The sequence below is a fragment of the Vidua macroura genome, chromosome Z (assembly GCF_024509145.1).
Source record: "Vidua macroura isolate BioBank_ID:100142 chromosome Z, ASM2450914v1, whole genome shotgun sequence".
Classification (NCBI taxonomy): domain Eukaryota; kingdom Metazoa; phylum Chordata; class Aves; order Passeriformes; family Viduidae; genus Vidua; species Vidua macroura.
In genome coordinates, this window is record NC_071611.1 from 37,108,708 (window position 1) to 37,134,730 (window position 26,023).

At 40.1% G+C, this 26,023-nt stretch overlaps 1 protein-coding gene across 4 annotated transcripts; it reads left to right on the forward strand.

Annotated features, from left to right (window-relative positions):
• The first annotated feature begins 1,826 nt into the window (after positions 1-1,826).
• On the forward strand, positions 1,827-25,347 carry C6 (complement C6). 4 transcript variants are annotated; one of them, XM_054003918.1, is made up of 19 exons: positions 1,829-1,968; positions 2,796-2,915; positions 3,492-3,649; positions 4,471-4,627; positions 6,906-7,050; positions 7,670-7,811; positions 8,741-8,879; positions 10,839-11,039; positions 12,718-12,958; positions 13,641-13,763; positions 14,753-14,919; positions 15,799-16,024; positions 17,124-17,295; positions 18,258-18,369; positions 18,824-18,956; positions 19,951-20,142; positions 20,677-20,767; positions 22,251-22,492; positions 24,410-25,347. In XM_054003918.1, the coding sequence occupies exons 2-19, from the start codon at positions 2,889-2,891 to the stop codon at positions 24,589-24,591; spliced, it is 2,850 nt and encodes a 949-aa protein (XP_053859893.1). In that variant the 5' UTR covers positions 1,829-1,968; positions 2,796-2,888; the 3' UTR covers positions 24,592-25,347. The 4 variants fall into 4 exon arrangements, 3 of the variants coding, with proteins under 3 accessions (XP_053859895.1, XP_053859893.1, XP_053859894.1); XM_054003919.1 differs by having other exon boundaries at positions 7,670-7,789; positions 8,758-8,879; XR_008441422.1 differs by lacking the exon at positions 24,410-25,347 and having other exon boundaries at positions 1,827-1,968; positions 20,658-20,767; positions 22,251-22,339.
• The last annotated feature ends 676 nt before the right edge of the window (positions 25,348-26,023 follow it).

The window sequence follows — 26,023 nt, forward strand, 5'->3', positions numbered from 1 at the left end:
CAGCGTTCTTTGCTGCCGTGGCCTCTAAGTTTCAGGCAACTGCTTTACATGACCTCCCATCTAACATTCAATATAGATGCAGTTATGCTGTTCTCAAGCCCTGGCTTTGGTGTGAGGTCTACCAGTGCCCATCTGCACCTAACATTCCTGTTAATGCTAAGTGCGGTGTTTGTCTGTGAGCTTGTTCTCTAATTGCAAATGACATTTTTTATAAGACTGCTTTTGTAAAAGACTGCTTTTACACTATGTGAAGTGTCTTTCCTTTGTAATATTTTAAAATTTAATAACTCTTTAGTAACTCCTTTTTATCCTTATACAATGAAGTGAAAAACATAGTTTCTCAACTAGAAAGTTTTAGCCATCTGCATTATGTACTGTGAACACTGATTTGCAGCTCACAGCTGTGGTTTGTTTCTGCAAGGCTGGGAGAAACCAGGCATCTTCTCGGGTTCCACTGGGGCTGGAGGAGCAGCCCTCAGTGAGCTGTGAGTACTGAGGTTTAGAAGATGCTCTCTGGAGGGTAGAACACAATATTTTTCACATAACTTTAAAAATCCCACCGAGCAGCAATGATAGAGCCAGTGATGACTATTTTGATTTCCTATGACAAGTTTACACAATGTAATAAGGATCTGGCAGAACATCACTTTGCTAATTTTGTGCTCAAGTTGTGTAACAACAGTTCTTGGCAAGCTCAGAGTTTTAAAAAAATCTGCAAAGGCAACTGGAAAATGAAGCTATGCAATAAGCTCTGAGTTTTTTTTCAAGGATATAAAAATTTTCCAACTAATTGGGAAATATGTTTTGAGGACTCTGACATCTTGGCAAATATCTGCCAGTCCAATGGAGTCAAGGGGATCCAATGCAGGATTGCCCTCTGCATGGAATCCTTGCTGGGTATTTGGGAGGTGAGGGATTGTCACCAGAGGACACAAGGAAAAACGATGCACCACAGTTATGGTTACAATGAAGAGACTAATTTATTTCCTCTGACTCTTAACATTTATAGTTCTCAAAAGATGCCAGTGGATTGGAGGGTGAATGTGTCCCCTCTCCAACGACACTGGACAAATTACTAGTACATCAAATTTCTCCGCCTCTATGAAACAACAATAGGTTGTTTACAGAAAGTTATGTGAGAAAGTTTTCTACAAGAATGTAAACTCAGAAGCTTTAGAAAATCTTAAAAAATCAGGGCAACAAGGAATTCTATTTAATATTGTGATTATTTTTTTAGGGCAAACTACTTCCTTGTTTTGTACTTGCCACTGCTGTTTCTGTTCTGCATGTGTGTATTCTCTCATTTACCATTTCAACCCCTGCCTTGGAACCTCAGTCATGAGGTGCTGCCCGTGCTGCAGGACAGAGGCTTACAGTCATTGTCTGCTGGCAATACTTCCCCAGGGTCAGAGAACTGATCTCGCCATCGAGGGCAAAAGGCAAACAGCTGTAAATAAGTTCAAAAGTATTTGGACTTTTACTTTCTCTGGGAGCCCTCCTTTTGTGGAGATGGTGCAGCAGCAGACAGGTATTTTGCCTGAGCCTGGACTCTGTCTCCTGTTTCCTTGTGAAAGCACTAATGAGTTATGAGCATGAGCCTTCTTACCAAATTCTCACTCTCTTGCAGTCAGACTTAAGGCAAAGAGGTTGTGCAGCTCTCTGGGGCAGCACAAGAGACCTGCAGTGCATTGAGCCACTGTGGCTCCATGCAAATGTACTTTGATTCCTCTTCGCTCATCCTGGGCAGCTGCATTGGTACAAAGAGGTGGTTCTCCACAATTCTGTAGAACACATATCCCTGGGGGTGCAGGTGCAGAGGCCGTTTCGTTCTGAGCACTCCTGCCATCAGATCAATTTGCCTTCATTAAAACATAACCAAATCAAACAAAGCCTCTGGCCTTTCATTTGAAAGACTGCAGCAAACCACACCAGGATGGCATGAGTCTGCAACATACACTGACTTTTCAGGTAACAATCTTACAGTAAGTTAGAAAGGAGGATTTTTTTTGTTGGCTTCAATGCACACGAGTTACAAGACCTATGGAAAAGTGTTCTGTGGGGTTTGTTCTATTTCTTTAAAATGTTGAATTACTCTCTAATGGGCTAATATTTATACAGCTTCTGATGCACTGATGGGTTGGTGTTTTGCTCACTGATGAGAATAAAGAGCATTTCTCTGTGTACAGCACAGTGATGGAATAAAGAAAGTAATTGTTGTGTAGGGCTTCATCTCTTTTCCAAACCGGCATTGTTGGTGCAAGAAGCCAGGAAGTCAGGTAAGTAAAAAGAAAATATCTGTTCTCTTCTCACTGGCAAGACTGCTGCTTCTTCTGTCTTATCATATTTTTATTTGATTATACTTAAATCTCTCTGAAAGGCTTGTTTGTCCATGAGCTTTCCATGTAAAAAGTGCTGCAAGTTCTCACTGCACAACAGTGTGAAGACCTACTGCCTTTCTTTGCTAAGGGAGGAAGCAATGGTTGGATAGATGCAATTTCATTTTTTTTAGCAAAGTATAAAAATCGTAATAGCATATGTGGCTAAAAACCTTAAAGAAAAAAACAGTTGCACAATTCATTTCAAACTTTTTGAAACTAACTATTTTTGAATATTGTTTTGAAACAAATACTTTGGTTTTTAAATGATCTACTGAATTTGAGGGGGATTTTTGAAGTAAACCAAATTTATAATGCTCCACTGTAACAGCCTATCAGATTTAGTGTTGATTCAACCTTAAGATGAGGTTTGCATTTTTTAATTAATACATATTTTTTCTGGATTTTTTTTTTTTTTAGTTTACAAAGTATTATTACTTCCTAAACACTGCCTATAACCTTATGTCTCAGCAAATAAAGTTTGATTGACCACTGGAGTGAGAAACAGGCTTGATGTTCTACTGCTGGTGGAAAATTCAGGTGAGCTTTAAATAGTGATGGTCTGCAGTTTCAACAAGCTAGTCAAAACTTTGAGAAGGGAGAATTCACTGCAATAAAATGCTTATGCAAAGGGTGTTTATAGGCATGTGAAAGTTAATTGGTAACAGGCTAATAGATTGGGCTGCCTAGTTTTAAGCTCTTGTTTATTGTTTTACATACTGTATAAGAAGAACTCTCATATTTTTATTCTTATTTATAGAAAATATTTTTGAGGATACTTCTAAGCAATGAGAAGAACAGTAACAGATCTTCATTTCTCACATCCAAAATAATTTATAAGCAACTTCTGAAACAGAAATAATGCACAATTGTGTTAGTACTCCTCATAAATAAGTGGCCAAAAATCCCATTATGACTTCTGGTCCTTGAAGTATTGACTGAATTACTGCTATGTCTATCATGCATGATTCTTCTTTTCTAGGTGCCCTGCCTAGTACCTTTGTATTTTGAAGCAGATGTATAGATTCTGCATTTTAGAAGAGACATCTCTGTAAGAACTGTGGCATAACTAAGTGATAATTTCTTGAGCTTTTGTTGCTTGTTTCTGTGATGTAGATGGATACCTTTGCCATGGCCATGACTGTACCAATGCACCTGGTCCTGCTGAGCTTGGTGATTGGGAGCAGCCAGGGGTGCTACTGTGAACATTACCCATGGGGGTCGTGGTCTGCCTGCTCACACAGCTGCAATTTTGGGACACAGACCAGGCACAGGTAGGGCCAAGCCATCTCACTACTTCTGTATTTATTTTCTGTGAAAAATAATAATTCTGGAGAGTGGCACCCATGTCTGAAGCTCCACCTTCCACAATATATTGAGAAAAATTGTCATGCTCAAGTGTTTATCAGATAAATAGATCATCTTTTAATTGCAATGCTTTAAAATTACAAAATTTTGAACATTACTGCCCGTGAGTCAGGGAGGGAAGGGGAGGGCTGGAATTAAATGACCCTTTAGATCCCTTCCAACTTAGACCATTCTAATCCTATGAGCCAGTGCCTCCAAACAACCAATATCTGCCAATAGATGTAATGAGGGGAGGACAGCCAGGGCCTATAGTGGCCTTGCTGGCAGCAAGGATTTGGGTGCTCAGCCCCTGTGCTTTGGGTGCTCAGCCCCTGTGGACACATGAGGCTCTGGAGGCCCTGCACTGGCACAATGCCACAGGAGGGGCGAGCTCCAAATTTCCTCCCTGCACCATTAGTTTTATGACCACAGATTATGTCAAATAAGGATTCAGCAGCATCAAATTCAATGAAGCACTGTAGTATAATCTAAACTTGTGAGAAATCCACTCTTTTCCTCCTGGTTCTGTCTGTAACTATCCTCTGGGACATCTGAAGTGATATGAATCAAAAAGACTTGCTCTTTAAACTTAAGGCATATTTGGATTTTTCTTGTAATCAATGTTCTGCAAATGCATATTATCTCTCAGAGTTCCTTAGTTGGGTTCAAATAATTTTGTCAGCCTTCACCCACAAGTAGAGAACACCTGTCTATTCTTTCCTAGCATATTTTTTAAACTTTTTTTTAGGCAAATAAGAATGGATGAATATTATAGCCAAAACTTCTGTGACCAGCTGTGCACAAAGCAAGAATCTCGTGCATGTAACCAGCAAACATGTCCTATCAACTGTCAGCTTGGAGACTTTGGCCCTTGGTCAGAATGTGACCCATGTGTTAAAAAACAGGTAGGTCGAAAATGCATTATATGGGCTAAATGCAAGAAATGATGCAAAGAGATCTCCTTGTTTCAACTTTATTGAAATTGATCTGGAAAATGAGAGTTTAAGTTAACAAGGGAAATTGATTATGAATTATACAGTAGAAGCTGGAGAGAACAAGTTAAAATAAGATCAAACCAGAAAGGGGTTTTAGTAGAGTAAATCTATTTATGAGACTGCTTGTGATGCTTATCATAAACTTGCTTCAAAGTTTCCACTGCTATAGTTAAAGGTGAATTTTTCACATGAAGAATTGTAAAGTGTTCATGTCTGCTTAAGCAGGAGAAAGTCAAAGAACCTTAGCTTATCCATAATGTTCTGTATGTTCTAAAGACAAGAAAAATAGAATCAAATCATCTCTTGAAAAGAGTCAACAAATCCTAAGTGCTGTTGCCTAGAAATTCTCAGGCTGTATCTTACGCTGATAGTCAGGATCAGTTTGAGATTGCTATTAGGAAATACAGAGCACCATCCCCCAAACCTTCATAGCATGCACAAATCCCTCCACCTCCACAAGTAGATGTGCTAATAGCTGTGGGACAAACACCCAGGATGGTGTTTTTTCCTCTTGGGCTTTTCTCTGTTAACAATGGTAGACTTAGAGGTGAGACAGTAGAGAGGGAAGAAATGAAAAATCAGGTTAAAGTGAATTGGACCTAAACAAACCAAGACCTGTCAAATGTAAGGTTCTAGAGGATAGAGGGAAGTGACAGCAGATTGTGTGGGGTAGTTGTATGGCTAGTGGGTATGAGCTTTGAAGCTGACTGTGAGAGCAGTTCCGAGGTTCTGTACAGACACAGCCTATGTCCTTCTGCATGTACCCGTCGGTTTCAAAAATTCATACCTGAAAAGCAACTCTGAAAAACCTGTCAGACATCATAAGTATATATTTACATATATATCTAACTTTCTGATGCCCAAATAGGGTGAGAAAGACATACAAAAGCTATTCTACATGTGAGAGATGAACCAGTCTGTGGGTTGCAACTAGGATAGGCAGTATGAGAGCAGAATAAGGAGAATCAGTGAGAGACTGGGAGACAGAAAGCTTCAAGAGGTGAAAGGGAGTGTTCCTCTCAACTGGACTGATTTCAATACCATCTTATAAGTCCAAGTTTCTTACCTTATATCACTATATAAATGTATTAGTTTTTATTAGTTTTAAGTATTGATGCAACATATATGCTTCTTAAAACAAAACGGTGCTTTTGTGGACTGTGGTCCATTTTCCGCTACAAACTATAAAGATCACTGCTTGTGACATTTATAAATGGGAATAACCAACAGAATGGAGGACCTGGCTTACCATTTAAGAGTGAAGAGTAGTGTAAGCAAGTTCCCATTGATGGGGAGGGATAAAGAAGTGGAAGCTCTGACAAATAATGTACTGAGTGTTGTGGAACTGAAATAGAGCATAAGGAATGGTTCTCATGAGTTTGAAAACTTTCTGGTGTTGCTCTTTGCACTCTCCCTTCAGAGTCACTTGGTTACTGATTTTCACTAGAATCTTCCTGCTCTGCCCCAGGGTCTCTCTACAGGGAGGGAAGTCTGCAAGGAACTGTACTTTTCAAGGGAAAAATTCTTAGAGGAGAAGCCGTTCAGGCACACAGAGACAGGTTTCACCAGAAGTCCTGTGAAGTGGAGTGGAAAATATATCTGAAGTGGTTTATCTATCACCCTTCAACTTTACTGTTCTGTGTGGAGGGTGCTATCTCAGGGAAAGAAAACTCAATGAGCTCCCAAAAATTTTCAGGAAAAGCTTTTTTGTCCTCTCAAGTCATCCAATTCTCCTCAGACAAGCCATCCCATATGTAGGAGTCAAGCCAACTGGGTTGTCAATGTCAATGTCTCTTCAATGTCAATGTTGTCAATGTCAATTCAACAGAGATGGTAAAGAACAGGAAAAATCTCTGTAAGCCTGTTCTCTCATAATTTCCTACTGTATATAGTGAAGATACAGGGATGGAATTTCTCATTCCTTTGGTGATGTAGACCAGTTAGTCTGCAGTTTAATAATTTATGCTCCATCAGGACTAATGAGGCTCTTGGATACCAGTTCCCTGCCTGCCTCACCTGGGATGATGGCATGGTAGAATGGAAGGACAAGAATGACTGATTATTTCCTTCAGGGCTGTGGTTCTGATAAAGCTTCAGCAGCACTGAGATGTGTGTCTCTGCCTGGGGTGGGACTTAGCTACAAACAGCTCACAAAACCAACCCTGAGTTTGTTTCTTCTGCCTTTCAGTTCCGTACCCGGCCACTCCTGCAACCATCCCAGTTTGGGGGCCAGGCCTGTACTGAGCCACTGGTGGATTCCCGCCCATGTTTCCCAGCTAAGCTCTGCAATATAGTGGAAGTTGACTGCAAGAATAAATTTCGGTGTGAAAGTGGTAATGATAATCCCCATTGTGTAACTGCAGCATAACCATTTAGTCAAATTTTAGATACTGAGACAAAAGACATCCATACATTCCATGCATAAATTCCAGGGAAAATGGACCAGGAGAAAAGTTTACGTGAGGATTTTATATGTATTAGTGACAGCTTATCTTTTCAGTTTCTTCTATAAGTCATTAAAATGCAGTCCCTAGCCAGGGGTGTCACTATGATCCCGATAGTTGGACAGTAACATTATTCCAATTATATTTCTTTGCACAAATTTTTCATATACAAACATAACTGTAGAGTTTGTCTGAACATAAATTCTCACTATTTTTATTAGGCTTGTGGCTATTTCTTGCTTGCTTCAACTTAAATATACCTGATTAAACGAAATAATTTTATCCATATATCTTTTGCCAAACTTAAATTAAGCCTTTGGAGCTTTGAAACAAGACAAAACTCACAGAACTGAAATAATAATTTCTTAATTGGGATAATCCTGGCTTTATACTAATTCAGTGTTAACATCTATGGCTAGCTCACACCTTTGCAAGGGAAAAAGACAAGACTACCCTTTTCTGCATTTAGACATTATGAACCTTTGCTGCTGCTGTTTCTCTGGTGCAGGTCGCTGTATTTCAAAAACACTGGAATGTAATGGAGAAAATGACTGTGGGGACAACTCTGATGAAAGAAACTGTGGAAGGAAAAAGACTGTGTGTAACCGAAAGTATGAGAGCATCCCAGGTGTACAATTAATAGGCAGTGGGTAAGCCAGTTCTGCTAATCTTTTTGTAAGCTTTACTTGTTACCTCACTAATTTACATGAACAAAATAATTCCCAGTAAGCATGTGAGAGCATTCATTAAAGCATATAATCTCTCAAATTAAAACTGGCAAGAAATTATAAAAATACAACAAAAAAATTAGACTAGGACTGGCCTGCTGCATCTTCCAGTCCTGCTCTGCACTGCTGATAGACCAGATAAAGAGGTGTTGAGGAACACTCTCCCTAATGACTTGTTCTGTCCCACAGCAACCAGAGCATGTATGGGCAACTTCCAGCTCATGGGATTACTTACCTGCACATCGTGCCAAGTGCTTTAGAAATTTGGAGGATGTTCCTCTACAGATGTTGTTTGTCTGTGTGACCTTTCAGGATACCAACTACTTCCACACTATTAATTAAAGTTATATAAAGCCTAAACATGGGATGCCTGTCCCTAGCAGACTTGCGTTTTTTAATTGAATTTTGAACTCAGTGTGGTCCAAGTAACATCACTTATGGTAGAAATAGAGAACCAGTAGTTAACTTTCCTAGAACCATTTTTAGGTTCTCCACTTAAGACTGACTGCCTTATGCTGACTTTGGGGTTATCAGTAAGGTTAGGCACTGCTGGAAAGCAGGAAACTGGATTGGTGCTACTGCATTTTTCAGGTGAATTCAGTGTGAATGAGAAGTTGTTGTAATTCCTTTCAAAGCAGTAACAAGATGCTCATGCTCTCAATCGAATCTAGAACACCTGTATACCATGAAATACCATGAAATACCATGAAATACCATGAAAATACCATGAAATACCATGAAATACCATGAAATACCATGAAATACCATGAAAGCAGCTGTATACCATGAAATGTTTCAAGTCCATACATCTTCCTGGAGTTGTTTAATCTCTGGAAATAAATTTTTGTTAGATTTCATATTCTCGCAGGAGAGAGCCGAGGGGAAGTTCTTGACAACTCATTCAATGGAGGACGATGCACAATAATGAAGCGCAACGAGACAAGGAAATTGTATCGTGTCCCTGCGAATCTGGAGGCTGTCAGCTTTCAGGTACTCTCAAACAGCAGCTCCTAGCCATAAAACCCTTGCTGTAATCACAATCCAAAATAAGTGCTCAAGTGTTAGGTAGTACTGCATGTTTTAGAACAAAATTTCTCAACCTGGTGAGGCTTGAACATACTTCAGTTGATGTGTGGAAAGGAGATAAATGTTCATGTTCCACTCATGCTTTTCAGATCGGCACCATATATCAGAGTCAATATGATTGATTTGAGCTTCTCCTGCTTCCAGTGGCTGTGGCCTTATTTTGTTCCAGCTTGGTACCAAGGGCCTTCTCCTAGCCACACATCATCTAGGCAGAGGTTTGTTCAACTCCAAAGCTTATTCCAGCATTAATTCTGTGTACTTGAAGAACCAATGGCTGCAGCTACTGACTCTAGCTTCCTTTCTGTCACCTGCAGCCTTGAGATCTAGTTCCTCCCTGAGCCATTTCAACCCCTCAGTCCTGCCTGTGCCCTGCCCAGACCCTCCACAAAGCAACAAGGAAAGAAGGCAGGCATTGAGGCTAGAAAGCAGGAGGACAAATACACACAGCTTGGAGAGGAGGCTTACAGGACAAGCTGGGGAATGACCAAAATGAACCTGGAGTGTATCTTATAAAAAAATCTAGGAACCACTAATAACTCTTTTATGGACACTAACATTCAGAAAATGCTCTGAATACCATGGCACAAGATCTGGCTGTGTACATATCAGCAGGCCCTGTTTGAAGCCAGTAGGTGCTGCATTGGGAAAAAAAAGAATGCAGGGTGTGAAAAAAGCTTAGCTAATGGATGAAAACTGATGGGTTTTGCCACAGGGGTTGTGAGATTTTAGGATTACTTTAACAGAGGCAACTGAAAAAAGGACACCCTGCTGCATTCCACAGAAACTGCAATTGAATTGGCCATGACATGCAGGATTTGTCAACAATGGTGAAAAATTACTGTTTGCAAAAATATCAAGAGGGGAAAACCAACCTTTGGTTTACCCAGGTCTCTTTATAGCCAGTAAAGTTCATTAAGTTACTGAGGTCCATTTGCAGAACTATTAAGGGATTGTGAAACTCACCTTTAGGAGTGCAGTCTTTAGCTTTTAACATTTAGAGCAGCTTCTCATATAGAAGGGTCACTGGACTGGGCCTTCCTGGAACTCCAGTCTATTGTCCTGCAAAAGCATATGACTACTTGAAAAATGGAAGGGGGTGGGGAGAATGGGCCACCTCATTTACCAAAATCCTTAGCAGCCCTATTAAGCAAACCAGGTCTAGAGGAGGGAAAAAAAATCTCATTTTTCAAAAACACGGAGGGATTTTCCCAAATTTTGGGAAATAAGTAATTTCTGATCTGATGCTGAGGTTGTCTTGGTGTTTTGCTCAACATCACCACTGGAGGTTTACCAACTCAATCAGCAGGTTTGCTCACAATTCCTCTTTATCTGCCTTTAATCCATCATGAAGTATAGGTTCTAACAATCCAACCATACTTTAAGACTCTCCTGTGGAATCCTGTTCATTCTTCTAGCTGGAAATTGAGAAGAAAGGTCAGGAAGCACCAAACTCTGCCTCGTAAAATATAGAATCCATAGGGTTGGGAAGCAGTCATGATGTGGAAGCAGTCATGATGTGGACACAACATGTATGTCTGGAATTCTTTAAAAGTATGTTGGAATGTGTTGAAAAATATTCCTAAGGTTTAGGGCCCAGGGGTGAGAAGCTTTAGAAGAAAGTGCTACATGTTTTTTTGTTGTTGTTGTATAAACAACTATTAGTAAGTCTGGTTCTTAGCTTGTATTCATTTTACCACTTACCCTTTCTTAGTCTCATATTTTTGTAGCTTACTTTCACATCTCAAAGAATCAGGCATATTTTTTTCCGTTAAAAACATCAAAAAAGCAAGTATTCTTTTCTTAATAGTTTTCTGTTTTATATTATCATTTATGCAAATGCATTGTGCTTTACTGAATTTCCAGATAACAGATGAAGAGGATGATGTCACATCAGATTTCTACAAAGATTTAATTCCCCTGAGTGATAGTGCTTATGAAAGTAGTTCATCCACTCGTAGTGGTAAACATTCTTCTGGTATCCCATTTTTATTCTCAAGAAAGACACGGGTCCAGATTACATCATCTTCCTCCTTCAAGAAAGCTATTGAAGCCTCATATGAAAAGGTAATTTAATGTTGCCTTCAGTTTCTTTCTTTCGGTTAATTTGTGTCTGCTCATTTCAGAACTGAGCTGCCAAAGGCTACTTTCCCTATCAAGACGTTGGCCCACCAGAATTAGGTATTGAAAAAGTCCTCTTCTGATCCTACAACATGTTCCTGGTTGTAAAATACCTTTTGTAATGCATCATGGTTTTCTGGGTGTAGTACAGAAAACATAGGCTTATTCCACTTTTAAAAAGCACAGATTTGACATTATCATATTGGGTAAGTCATTCCTTCCCCTATCCTAATTATAGATTAAGAGGGCATAATACCTAACTGTAGCAAACAACTCAAAAAATAAAGGAAGTGCAGTCAAGAATGTTATACATATGCATGTACTGGGTAGTAATCTACATTATTTTTTTTATTTGCTAACTAACTTGCATATTGGAGTCTCAATGCCAAGATGCATTTGGTCATAAAGATAATCTCAGAAATAACACACCCACAGAAAAGTTTCTCAGAACAGATAACATTTTTTCCCATAAGATTCTGTGCCTTTAAAGCAAATGAATACTGGTAGGGTAAAAGATTATGTATTTTTATAGTTTAATGACTGTAAACAATGGGCTATTGTTCGCACTTCTGCATGGGAAAGGCCATAGGAATGAACAAAGCTAAGACCTGTTGAAACCCAGGAGTTCTAATGCTATTACAGTGAAACCTTTGCAAAAATATTAGTCTTAACATTAAGATTTCCTATGATGGAAGTTTGCTGCAGGCCTTGCTCATTTGTCTTAATGGTTAAGCAACTTGATTGCTTGAACAGTCTATTGCTTCTAGTTTGAATACAACTATCCTTAAATTCCAGCTGCTGGAAACATGTTCACTTTCCTGCCCATGTACACAGATCAGGCAGCTCTCTTGTACAATTGGAAAGTTTATTCTGGGGGAACAGTGGCTTCTTATTGGCTTAAGCCCAGATCAGAGCTAATTATGAAAATATTAATTTAGGTTTAACTTCCAACAGAAAAGTTATTTTGCGTATACATTGGTTTTCAGCATTGTTGTCATGGAAGGTGGTGAGGTACAGGAACATGTTGCCCAGACAAGCTGAAGCTTACCCTATCCCTGGGAGTGTTCAAGGCCGGGCTTGATGGGGCTTTGAGCAATCCGGTCCAGTGGAAATTGTTTCTGCCCACAGCAGTGGTGTTGAACCTAGATGGTCTTTAAGCTCCCTTCCAACCCAAACTATTCCATGATTCTGTGAAATCACAGAAACCCACCAATAACTTAGTCTGGTGTTGGCTAAAGATGACACAGTTTAAAATCCTTTCTTAATGATCCACAGCAGGACTATTACCTTGGATCTTCCTTGTAGTGTCTACTGTATCAGACAGGAAGCCTCTATTTTTATCTCTGTCTTCATAAATTGTATTAGTGAGTGTTTGTAGGTAGATGTGTACTTGTGTATGTTTGACAGACCTACAAGTAAATTTGCAACACTTCCTTATATAGTGAAAAAATAAGACTATATTGATCACTTAAAAGGAGAGAGGAATTTTCCTGTGCTTTGAGACATCTCATTCAGATCTATATGTTAAAATATGTATAAATAAGATATTAATTCTCTTGGCTCCTCTAGTTTCTGCACTTACCCGCCTCTGAAGGTGCTAAAATTCCCCTTTTCTTATTTCTAGAATTCCAACTTTATTAGAGTCCATAAAGTAATTTCTGTTGCAAACTTCACAATGAAACAATCAGATCTGCAGCTATCAGACATCTTTCTAAAAGCACTTAACCACCTGCCCCTGGAGTACAACTATGCTTTATACAGCAGAATATTTGATGACTTTGGCACTCATTACTACACCTCTGGGAAGATGGGTGGTTCCTATGATATTCTTTACCAGTACAGCTCTGAGGAACTGTGGAACTCAGGTATGTAATCTTTAACAAGAAAGTATCATTTGTTTAACAGCTTTTCTTATCCCTAGTTTTAGGACTTACACCACACAGTAAGTTCTCCAACAGCAAAAAAATTTTTAGACTTTCACAGACTCATTAATTACATTGCTTACATATAGAGCAAGAAGGAATTTTTGCTCTACACTGTATTTGAAAAGTTCAGGAGATCCCTTATTTGGTAAATGTCACTGTGTTCAGGAAAACCACTTAAGACCTTCAGATCAAGACCAGGTGCCACCAGGAAATGTGTTCTAGCGTCCTATAGCATGGGACTGAGGTCTGAGAGGTATAAGCACTACTTTTGGGATTGCAGTCAATAAAGTTGATGGTTTGGATTAGAAATTACTTTAAAATTTTCCCATGACTGCTAGACTGTCAAAATGAAAAAACAACACCACAAAAATGGAAGTCTAAAGTTAAAAGCTGTGATCTTTAATGCCACTGCTGTAACTTGCACGGGCATGGGAGGGTAGCTGAAGCATGCCTCTGTCCAACACTGTACATGGGGCAGCATGTGACTGCTGTAATGAAGTCTCCAGTGGCAAGTGAGGAGCATGGAAAGCTGCTGGCTGGTCTCAGTGTGAGAGCCTGGGGCATGGTGCTTGCCATGTATCATGGTTATGCTGATAAAGATGCTGCTCTGTGGTATTTCTAGGCCTGTCAGTTGAGGAATCAACAGAGTGTGTCCGAACAGAAACAACCAGGCGTGTGTTCTTCAGGAAGAAGAAGAAAGTCAGTACCAGATGCACCACAAACAGGATGACTGTGACACATGAAGGTGACCATGATGAGAACAGGGCCATGTCCTGTTACTCACCCTGAGAGATACCATTTTCCTCAGCTGCCCCAGGTGACCTCTCAGCTTTGTTGAACTACAGATGCTCTTCTACCACTATCAGAGCAGCCAGTGTTTCATTGTCTGCCTCTGATACAAGCACTGAAATCATATTCTCATTTGCAAAAGAAATTATGATGTAGGTGTGCTATTTCTCTACTCTGGAGTGCCATCACTGGGGATCTGGTGTCACTGGCTGTCCGGTTGGTCACAGATCTGCCAAACATTACCCCTCACCCTGGGTCTAAGGCCAGGAATGCTGAACTGTAAAATGAACAAAGGCTAGAAATTTGTATCTATGCCTCAGTCCCTGATATTTAAGGGTTGCTCAGAGCTCATTGAGAGAGTTGGGTGGCAATAACACACTCCCTGACTTTCCCTTCCCACCTTCCTCATGCCAAGCAGATATTTAGGTACCAGGGGGGCACAGAAATGTGTCTCAGAAACTGCAAAAAGCTGGTGCATTTTCCACGAGAATGGCAGGAGTCATGCTCTGCATCACTAAGGATAGGAATTTTATCACTTTAATCATGGTTTTTTCCTCAGTAGTTGATTAGTAGCGTTTACTTGGATGTTTACAGCCAGGACTAAACCTGCCATGCTGTGTGTTCTAGAGGTATCCTCCTGCCATGCTGTGTGCTCTAGAGGAGGCTACTGCATCCTCTGCATTTTCCACTACTGTGTTACACTCTGAGTATTCCCATGGCTCAAGTCTGAAACACTTTCATTTGGAATATTATCACAGGCTTCTGTCATAGCAGGCAGGGATTGTTCTTCTGAGCTTTGACTTCTTTTTTCCAAGGATAGTTTCAAAAAAATAATCTTAGTATATTCTTTAATATCCTCTTATACTTTTTCTTATAGTTAATGTTGTCACATATGATGTCTTTGGAAGCCTTTGTCTGAAATACTGTGATGAAATCGTCTTTCAGGTTCCATTTTGGAGTCAGCTGAACGATCAGTTTCCCTGGTAAAAGGTGGCAGGTCAGAGTATGCAGCAGCTCTGGCCTGGGAGAAAAAGGGGGCTTTTCCAGGACACAGAGTCTTCACAGACTGGCTGGAATCAACAAAGGACAATCCTGTGGTGATTGACTATGAGGTAAGAGAAGAACAAGAAAAACACTGAGATAGCAAAGACTAACTTCTCTTCATAGAGCTATGCAAATATTTTTTCCTGTAAACAGGGATGATGCTGTGTGTGATATGAATGTACATAAATATGGGCATAACATAAACATACAGAACTTTTATTAGGACAACTTCTTATGCATGTTGGTTTATAAGGCACACTGGTTTTGCATTGTCCATGGACAGTGGGATTAAGAGTGAGCAATGTGAATTACTTGCTCCGGCACCAGCAGGAGCTCAGGCATAGGCAGGGGTTAGTTACTGTGAAAAGAGTGCATGGTATCATTCCCTTGTCAGGCCTACGTCGCAAAGTGTGTCACACAGCTAAACTGAAATAAAACAGCAATGCCGTCTATCTCTGTCCTGTTCCTTTAATGCAGCGTGCCGTGCACTGAGCTGTCTCCCTCCTCAGCTGGCACAGCAGCTGCTCAGCAGCACTTGAAGCAAACATCAAAACCTGCCTGAATGCAGCATCCACTGAGGTCTCTCCTGCTGCAGCTGCTGAACTCCTGAAGGCAGCATAGGAATGTCTGACATGACAGGGACTGGATGTAAAGCAAACCCTACATCACATAGTGATGTGATGTGTGGTAGAGAGTGTCATGAATTTTAGGACATAGTATCCCACTTGTTTGATTCTTCCCTGGCTCACAGAGTCCTAAATTGAGGAGATAAAAGCATTATGAACAGGATAACATATATGTATAGCACTGCCATGCTTCTTTAAAACATCCATAATTCCTGTGTGATACAGCTTCGTATGCAGGCTCTATCTCCTTTAATATGTTCTGGCTACCCCGTGAGGGCCTGCTGTGTTTCAGTTCCTGCTGACCGAACAGCTCTCTGCCAGGTGTCCCCCATTGTGGAGCTGGTGAGGAACGTGCCGTGCGCGGTGACCAAGCGCCACCATCTGCAGAGGGCCCTGAGGGAGCATGCGGGCACATTCGACCCATGCCGGTGTGCCCCGTGCCCCAACAACGGCAGGCCTGTGCTCTCGGGGACAGAGTGCCTCTGCCTGTGCCCAGCTGGCACCTACGGCGCCAACTGCGAGACGCAGGCTCCGGGTTACACATCAGGTACTTGGGGTGATGGTGGCGGCCTGCAAGTCTGGGCCTTCTGCTATCTCTTTGCCAGAGGTTAATCTGCCATAACCTGCCCTTGCTAAATCCACCACATGGTGATGTCCAAAAAGCATGAGAATAAATGTAGGGATTACAAATAAAAAGCAATTCAGCAATAAGGGTGAGGCTGAGATCAAAGATAATTGATGCAAAAAATTAAGAAAGCCATTGCTTAGTTTTCCCTATAGCCTATTATGCTTAAGACTAAATGGCTAATGAACATAAAAATTGTTGATTACAGTTTAGAAGGAAAACTCAGTTGTTATAAGGAGAGAGAACATAATCACCATTTTGGATAATTTAAAGAGCAATTTAATGTAAAAACGTTTTTGAATTAAGTTGTCATTTGTGCCATAACTAAGAGAAACAAAGGAGATGTTATATATGTTTATATTCCCCAAACAAAATGGAACATAAGGTAAAGTCACTTAGATAGGTACAGTTCTCATTATCTGACCCTGATAGAAGAATATTTTGAAAGAAATAAACAACTGAAGACAGAGATGGATACAGAAAGTCTATTGCATGCAGAAAAGAAAGAGTGTGTAAGGGAAAAAAAGTTATGCATGCTTCATGGTGGTACAGGTAATAGATGTAAGGGGTTATGAGAAAACAGTAATAGTTATGTTTTAATTTAACAGACATAGAATGTATATTTGGGGTTTAGACATGATGTTAGAACTCAGATTTATTTGAAAACTCATTAAATAATGACCTGTTTAAGAAACTTGTCAGTACCAGGAAAACACACACATCTGTGAGTGCAATAAAAGTATAAAACAATGCTGCTTCTGAGTTTTAATGTTACTTGCAATCAAAACTAGAGAGGTAAATGTACTTTAGGGTTTTATGAAGCAGCTGGAATTTGGCTGGACACGTTTTGTAAAATTTATGTTCTAGATGCAACCTACTGCCTTAACCATAACAATTTTAAATTTTCTGAAAATGGCTAATATGAATTTACCATCATCCCTCTCACATGTGGCCTTAAAAGAAATATTGTGTATGGTACTGGTCTGCCAATAAAAGATGTTGTCTCTTTAATTCCTTTCAGTTGCTGTTGATGGGCGATGGGGTTGCTGGTCTGAATGGAGTCCATGCGATGCTTCCTTCAAAAAAAGAAGGACCCGGGAATGCAATAACCCCTCCCCAATGAACGGTGGGAAGCCATGTGAAGGGCAGCAGGAAGAAGAGGAGGACTGTTATGTCTCTGTGTTCACAGACAGGTAAGAAGATCAAAAGATCTCCTTAGTCATGGGATAGTTAAGGAGCACTCCAGAGTGGCTCTGTGATTACCAAGGAGAAATAGCAGACAACTTTCCCCGCTGAATTTCTTTGGTGGAACATAGAGAAGGCAAACTCTGAAAATCTCTGCAATTTGCTTCACATTTGGATTTATTAATTTTTTATTCCTAGAAAATTGCTGATGAATTGCATATTAAACTATGCCTGTAGATCTTGTATGCTGCTTTGCGTGGCTTCTTTTCTAAAGCCAAGGAGAAATATTTTCTTTCTCTTCACTGGAGTTCACAGTTTCTATTTTTTTCCCTATCCCCTCTTTTCTTAGAGGTTTAGATCTGAACTCAGTCACAGAGCTACCTTGGATGAAGCTACCAAGGTTCTCATATTTCCACTTCAAGTATGCTAGATGTATCTTTTTAGCATGATTTCAACTTCAAATTCTAACCCCAAACTGGTCAGTTTTTTTCATCTTCAAGCCCAAGGCTTCAGTTTTTTTTCCTCTTCCGAGTGAATAGGAGAGGATTACAAGCAGTGGGCTCCACAGTTCTTTGTTACTCAGACACCACGGGCTGTATTGCTCCATGATCACAGAGACCAGCAAACTTTAACCATTGACTGGAGGGAACAGGAATTGCATGGATTATTTATTGACTTCCTGTTTTGTTGTTCTTTGCTGCCTCTTTTTCTTGCTGTATAAAAATATTTAATTGATTATGTTGGTAAATGCATTTAGCATTTTTTTACTGCTCTCATGCGCTCCCCACTATCAACCTGCAGTTTTGTCCACCACCTTTTGTTTAAGAGTATAAAATTATAGGGGGAAGATGACAGGACACACTTGCAACTCTTCTGAGCTGCAATTCTGGCAATTCTGGCAATTCTGCCATTGTTACTTGGTGACAGGAATGCTTAAGATACAGCCTTACAGCAAATTTTCACTTTTCAGAGGTGCTCCTTGTATAAATGATGATGAAGCCAGGAGAGAAGATAGTGTCTTGATTGGTGAACCTGAGTCTGGATGTTCTAGGCCAGATCCGCCAGAATATGGCTTTATCAGGGTGAGTATGAAAAATGATACAGAAGCAAAGTGTAATAGTTGCAGAGATTGGAAATTTTATAGCTTCTCTGCTGTACGTGCCTGATTTCCAATCTAGCTACTGTGCTAGTGAAAGTGCTGTGTTCAAGAAATGCTGCAGGACTCTAGCCCACCGCACTACACCAGCAACTGGAGAAAAGTCAAGGTAAAATTCATTTCAAGTTGTCCTTGAATCTTGTTTGGTAACCATGACATCAGTTACTGCTACTGGAAAAAGTTATCATTATATTGGTGAGTGGATGACGCATATTTTAGAGTAGGAAATGCATGCATTCATTACATCTTATCAGGATTTTGCTATTGTTGCCTTTGACAATGCCCAGTCTCGTTACCATAGATCCTTGCAGAGCTTTTTGCTGTGGGTTTCTTAGGTTTTTTTTCATTATTATTTTTTAATTTTTTTTTTTTTTTTTTAGAATGAAAAGAACCAGTATGCTGTTGGGGAGGACGTTGAAATTGCTTGTGTGAGTGGGCATAGCCTCATTGGCTATCAATACCTTCGGTGTCTGCCAGATCAAACCTGGACACAGCAACATGTTGAGTGCCAACGTAAGAAAGATAAAATGAACAAAATGCACAGCAACAAAATAGAAGGGGAAGAAAACATACAAAAAAGATTTTTATAAAGGTCTTTTAAAAACAAATCTCTAACATTTCTGAAAAGATAGCATTTTAAGAAGGTATTTTATGTAGACAAAAACATCATGAGCCACTACATCACTCCCCTTTCAATTCAGAAGTGTTACTATTATGTGCTTTGTAAGGAGATTGTAATATGCAATGCATTAGAAAATCCTCAAATGGATTCTGCGAGATCCTTCTCTTTTCTAGTTTTAAATAGCTTTAACAAAAGGACTCACCTTATGTTTTCAGACTTACATAGATATCTTTAGGTTGATACAGTTATGAAGAAGAAATCATTCCTACAGAAATTTTTCTACTATCTTTTATTTTAAATGCATGATGTGTTTCTAACCATGACCTCCCAGGCTGCCTTGAAAATCACTACTGTAAATCAAGGCCTTGAAGGACTTATAGGTCAGCTAAGAATTAAGGATCAGAATTGGTCTGTGTTAGCTAACAAGAGAGATTTCAGTAGTTTTCTAAAACTTGGTATAATTTCATTGACTTAGTCTTCATTTTAACAAAAAGAAGTACCTGAATATACTTATGAGCTTTCTATTGCCATTGACTTTCTTCCATTAACAAAAGAGAAATTAAGACATGCTGTTAAATGCCATTCTAACTATTTTTAAACAGCAAAATTAAATTACTTATATTGACATACATTAGAAATATTTTGTCATTATTTAGTTATTACTTGAAAAATACTTTAAAGACTATGAGAATGCACTGAAAATTTCTAGACTTAATTATGTTTTTAAAACTAATTTTTATTAGTTTTGAATGTCAGACAAAGTATTACTGTCAGTATTACTGAGTGTCTTTATATATGGTTTTTCAGAGAAAGCATTATGACTTTCTGTAAATATCCACACAGCATTAAACCAACAAGAATTATGCTTTTTTTTGTTTGTTACAGCCTCAGTATGCCTCAGGCCACCGATATCTGACAGTGTCACAATTTCTCCATTTAAGCAACAGTACAACATTGGTGAAACAATGAAGCTGAGCTGCCAAGCTGGGTTTATAGTCACTGGTCACACAAAGTATACCTGTGGGAAAGACCTGTCCTGGATACCTCCTATTTTGAGGTCTATTACATGTGAAAAAGGTTAGTATGCCTGCAGATACTTACTGTTTCCATATTGCTGGTATTAACAGTACTGTTTATTTCATCTAGCTAGAACTAGAAGGCTGATGACTGGGTTTAAGACCTATAGCAGCAGTTCATTAATTTAAATTTTACTTTATGTCTCCCATGGTGACAGAATTTCAGCTCTAAACTTCTGCATTAATTTCAGAATTTTTGGATGCAATGTACTGTAAACGTTAATAATGAAATTGAGACAACACAACTGTTTGCATAAAATCAAAACCAAATCAAACCAAACCCCAACTGCATTAACAAGGCTTTATGAAAGCAAAGTAGGAAAATGTGTTCTATTGAAACTTCAGCTGCTCTTGTTATTTTCCAGTGATTTTTACAAAGACTGATGAAAATACTTGTAGCATGCCAACCAGGGAGCTTTCGGAAAGAGAAACTTAGGACAAATAGAAATAAATCCATTTGAGCTTTTATGGTAGGAGTGTAAGATATTTCTATTCACTCCTTACTAGTTACAGTAGTTCTCACTTGTTGTTTCAGATATGCTAACCAAAATTAAAGGTATTTGCAGTCTAGGAAAAAAGCAGGTTGGATCTCAGTGTGTTTGTATGTCTCCAGAAGAAGACTGTGGGTAAGTACTGTAATTAGAAATCAAAGTTTCTCTAATGATAGACTGAGGCCATTGTGACACTGAACAGGAAGAGCAGGAAAAGACAGCTGCAAATCAAGACTACTCTCTGTTCAGATATTAGCTAGCTATTCCTCTATATTCAAATTACAGTCCTGTTTGTAGCCTATGAAATAAATAACAATCACAGAATCACAAAAGGGTCAGGTTGGTGGGGTCCTTAGTGGTCTCATGGCCCCACCTCCCTGCTCAAGCAGGACCATCTCAGAGCACATTGCACAGAATTGTGTCAATATGGTGCTTGGGTGTCTCCAGTGAGGGAGACTCCACAACCTCTCTGTGCAAACTGTTCCAACCACAGTAATCCACTTCTTCCTCATATTCAGGTGGAATTTCTTTTGCATCAGTTCCTCCTGCCCATTGCTTCTTGTCCTGTTGCTCGGCACCACCGAGCAGAGCCCGGTCCCTGCTCTGGCCCCTCCCTGCAGACACTGACAGACAGGGATGAGGTGCCTTCTCAGTCATCTCTTCTCAAGGCTGAACAGGGCCAGCTTCCACAGTTTTTTCTCATAATAGAGATACTCCAGTCCTTTGATCATCTTTGTAACCCTCCACTGGACCCGCTCCAGGAGTTCCATGCCTCTGTTGTGCTGAGGAGCCCAGAATTGGGCACAGCTCTCCACATGCGCCTCACCACAGCTGAGTTGATATGCAGGGTCACCTACCATAATCTGCTGGCAATGCTCTCTCTAATGAACCCAGTTACGTTACTGTAATGAGACACCACAGCATATCCTTTTAATCTACACTGCTCTCTGCTCCTGGAAACTCTGAAAACAGAGACTCCTGGAAACTCTTTTCTTCTCTTTATTTCTCCAATGTCATCACTGTGCACAAGGAGCATGCAAGAACTCTGACCTCTAAGATTCCTTCCAATCCAAACCATTTTATGATTTTATGATCCTCTTTTTGAAAAATGACTAAGTTCCATAAAATGACGCTGCTTGGAAATGAATGCACCTTCTAGGAATGAATTCACTCAGTAGCCAAGAGCAATACAGAAAAAGGGAAACTACAAGCCACATGGCAAAAAACATGACAGTTTTTGCCTGCCCTTGGTCCCAAGACACCTGTGCTTCAGAGATAGAGTTGTACACACAGCTGCAGGGATGTATTAACTCAGAAAAGCCACCCAGGCCCAGTGGAAATTTCACATCGCTGTAGAGGTAACAGCCTCTCCTTTTTCTTATACAGACACATGTCCTTCACCTCCCAATGTCTGGACAGAACCAAAGCTTCTCCATTTCACAGCACTTGTTTTATCAGGTCCAGGTCCTGCAGTAGCTAGGGCAGCCTTAGGTCTTCAGGTGAATCTCCAGCCTGGCCATGGCCTTGCTGTGTTTCATCTGATGCTGATGTACTGTTTAAAAGTATGGACTTGTTCTATAGCCTGCTAAAATAATTTTTGTTTTCTTCCTTTGGGCAGCCACTACTCAGAAGACATCTGTGTGCTACATGCTGTTTCTGAACAGAATGTAACCAAGCCCAGCTGTCAGTACTCAGCTGAAATGTGCCTTGGAGTGCAGTCATTTCATTTCTTGCATGCTGGCCCTTGCCATGGTAATTCCAACCTAGACTGGGCTATTGAGAGGGCAAAGCTCTCTACAAATAGCTTGAAGAAAGTGCCCTGTGGCTATGACATCTGCTATGACTGGGAGGATTGTCAAGGTATGACTTCTGAATGGTGAGATTCAGCCATCCCTTTGGATCTAAAAGTAAAATGCACTGACCTTCACTGCTCCAAGGACACGATTTACAGACATTGTGGTCCCTCTGGGCGCACGGAGTGTGAAAGTGTGGTCAGTCCTGTGTCCCTGCTACCTAGGGTTACACTTAGATATGTGCCTTTTCCCTTTACTCACAACTAATGTAGTGTTGTTACTTACCATTAGAAAGGCTCAAGAGGAACTTGAAAATTAAGATAACTTTTTCAGGAGAATTAACATTTGAATCTTTAATCACAAAAATGTAGTTGGTAATATTTTCACCCATTCCTTGTAAGGCTACTAGTTCCTAGTTTGTACTTCAGGAATTAATTTGGGCCACATCCTCTATAACATATAATTAAATTGTAAAATTAAATCATGATACTACTTCAAAAGCAAGACTGGGGCCATCAGGCTTAACGGGATTTTAAGGGTAAAATTTGCAAATACCCATATGTGAAAACTGTGTTTATCAAGAATTTTAATGAACTAGCTAAGCTGGTAAAAAACCTAAGAGGATGATTTTCTAAACAATATTGTGCAGCTTGGCTATTTACTGTGTAACCAGGTGATAAGAGCAGTAGGTTTTTCTGTAGATGTCTGAGGTGCTGACTGGCTCTGCACATATCAAGTGTTTCCCAGGTAAAGGCTGAGTGACAGACATGCTCACTCTGTCCCTTACTGCCAGACACAAATCTGATTCTTATCGCACCTGATCTACTTAATGATAAATAAAGCAACAGCAGTGTGCAGCAATCCTAAACCTCTATTTTGAAGATGTAAGATTTCTGCAGCAGAGAATTTGAAGTAAATACAGCTGTAAAATTATTGCATTACAACTCCTGTTGTCCCTTGTGCCAGAGGGCATGACCAGGTGTGTCCATCTGGTGGAACCTCTCGGTATCATGTGCTCCTGGGAAAAAGATAGTAATTTTTAAAAATTACTTATTCCAGAGCCTCTAAAAAGCCTAATTCTGCTTCCACTGTGCAAGTGTCTTCAAGCTGGATCTTGTGCCAGCACTTCAGTGTTTTTCTCTCAAAAGCCTACAGAGGAGGCCTGTTCAGAAAAATAAGAGAAAGGAGAAAAAATGTATTAAATAAGATTAGTTGTCAAGTGTGGTGCTCAAGAGATTAGAACTGGACTCTTGACCATCTCCACAGAATTCCACTTTTCATGACTGTGCACAAACATTTAGGAAATGAATGTTTTGTTTTTCCTGAAAGTGAATAGTCAGTATCAACACAGGGACAAAACATACTGCAGAGAAGATACTGCAGTACCATGAGAGAAGCTAAATGGAGGAAAGCACACATTTTTCATGTTTTAAAAAACTGAAGGCAGAAACTCTGCCTAGGGAATTTCTGGGAAAGAATATAAAGAGTGATTAGATCAGATAAGAAATTATAAGATTAGATCAGAAATAGGTAATGAAATAACCAGCAGGACTGAGCTTTACCACAGGCCAGCAGTAGGTAGCTTAGTCTTCACAAAGAGAGCTTTAATGAAATAGGAGCTGACACAATATGGACCTTAAGACTCCATTTCATGGCAAGACTGTGTTCAAGGATAATTGGAAAAAGAAAGTAAACTTAATACATCTTTGTTTAGAAGAAAAGTCAGGGAAAGACAGTGGATAAAAATAGTTAGATCAATTCTGCTTTTGTATGGGCCATTGCTAAAAAACTGTTATTTAAAGCTGATTAGGCCTCTATTCCTAATATCCAACCATCTAGTGAATGCACTACAGGCTTTTTGTAACTAATATATCACAAATGTCCACTAGTGTTTTTCCCTGTTGGACTTCGAAATGTCACCAAAGTATAAAATCTGGTTTTAGTCACCACATTTACTGCTATATTTCCACACATTCATTCCCAGAGACACAGACCCAGTGCTTTTGCCTGATGCCTCACCAGTGCCCCAAAGGAGAGATCCACCCTCACTGCATCCAAATGGAGACGACAGGGAGGAGGAGGACAGTCAGTCATTGCATGCTGGCAGCCATGAAGTGTGCTGGCATCAAACTGCAGGTGCTGGAGCAGGGGAGCTGCCTACCATAACCCATTTGCTCTCTGCAGACACCATGATCATTGCATCAAATGCAAACTGAGCCACCCAGGAAAAGCTTGGTTGATTATGAAAGGATAAGTAGATCAAACCAAAATTATGAGGGGGGAAAAAAAAAAAAATCCAGCTTGCTTAACAGGTTTTTGGGAGAAGGGTGGCAATGATGTTTTTCTGTCTGCAAATGAACTCGGCTTGGGGGTAATAAGGGACAACTTGTCATTGCTGTCACTTCTGGGGATGTGCAGAGGAAGGGAGGGAAATGAATGGAAAGCGAGAAAAAGAAATATTGCCTTTGGTCTCCCCTAGAGCTGGATGAGACTTTTCCTTTCCTCAGCCATTTGTTGCTTTGTCCTTGTGACAGCTTGTGACTGCTGTTCACTCTTGTCTCACTGGCTGAGTACCTGCTATATCACACAGGCAGACAGAGCAAGCACTTCAGCACCACTTCTAACATCAAATGGGGAAGGGGTAGCAAGAGGCTACATGCAGTCACGGTGCAAATGGAAGGAGCAATACCAAACACTGAAAACCACAATTATGCAATGACTGAGTGAAGTCATCAAAATGATGTGATTTTTAATTAGAGTAGCTGAAGGGAGGAGGTGTTTGCTTTCTGTGTTTGTTCACTGGGTTTCAGCTTTAGGCAGAAAGCCTGAAGCCTAAAGCTTGGAGAATTTCTATGGTACCCCTCAATGTGAATTAAGATGTTTTTACTTTAAATATAAAATAAACATTTAATGACTAACGCACTGGGCAAAGTCCTACTGCAATATGTGGTTCTACTTGTAGTTGTTGTACTTGGAGTCTGCAGAAATACATCACATTCAGATTCCTTGCATACACCTGCATCAGCATCCAACCTGACATCAATTGCATGGGGCACCTCAGCCCAGCCACGGTCCATGCCGCCAGCATTCCTTGGGCACAAATCATTACTTCTGAGCAGTTGCAACTAGAATTTTCTCTTCAGCACTCAGAATTTCACAAATCTGAGTATAAATCTGCCTTTCAAGAAGGGGAAAACTGAACTCCACTTCTTTCTTTACCAACAGACATCAGAACAATGACAATTAGGAAAAAAGCCCCACAGAATCATAGAAAAGAATCATAGAATTTGCTGAGCTGGAAAGGACCCATATGGATCATCAAAGTCCAACTGGCCCTGCAGAGCCCAAGAATCACACTATAAGCCTGAGAGCATTGTCAAAATGCTTCTTGGACTCAGACAGCTTGATGCTGTGACCACTGCCCTGGGGAGCCTGTTCCAGTGCCTAACCACCCTCTGGGTGAAGAACCTTCTTCTAATAGCCAACCTAAACCTCCCCTGACACAACTCCAGGCCATTCCCTCTGGTCCTGTCACTGATTACCACAGAGCAGAGATCAGTGCCTGCCCCTCCTCTTCCCCTCACAAGGAAGTTTTAAC

Bases quoted from the DNA above. Each gene is read 5' to 3' on its own strand.
- C6 (XM_054003918.1), top strand. From the start codon at position 2,889: ATGTTCTACTGCTGGTGGAAAATTCAG. The intron at 2,916-3,491 runs GTGAGCTTTAAA...TCTGTGATGTAG, and splicing joins ACTGCTGGTGGAAAATTCAG to ATGGATACCTTTGCCATGGC. The intron at 3,650-4,470 runs GTAGGGCCAAGC...ACTTTTTTTTAG, and splicing joins GGGACACAGACCAGGCACAG to GCAAATAAGAATGGATGAAT.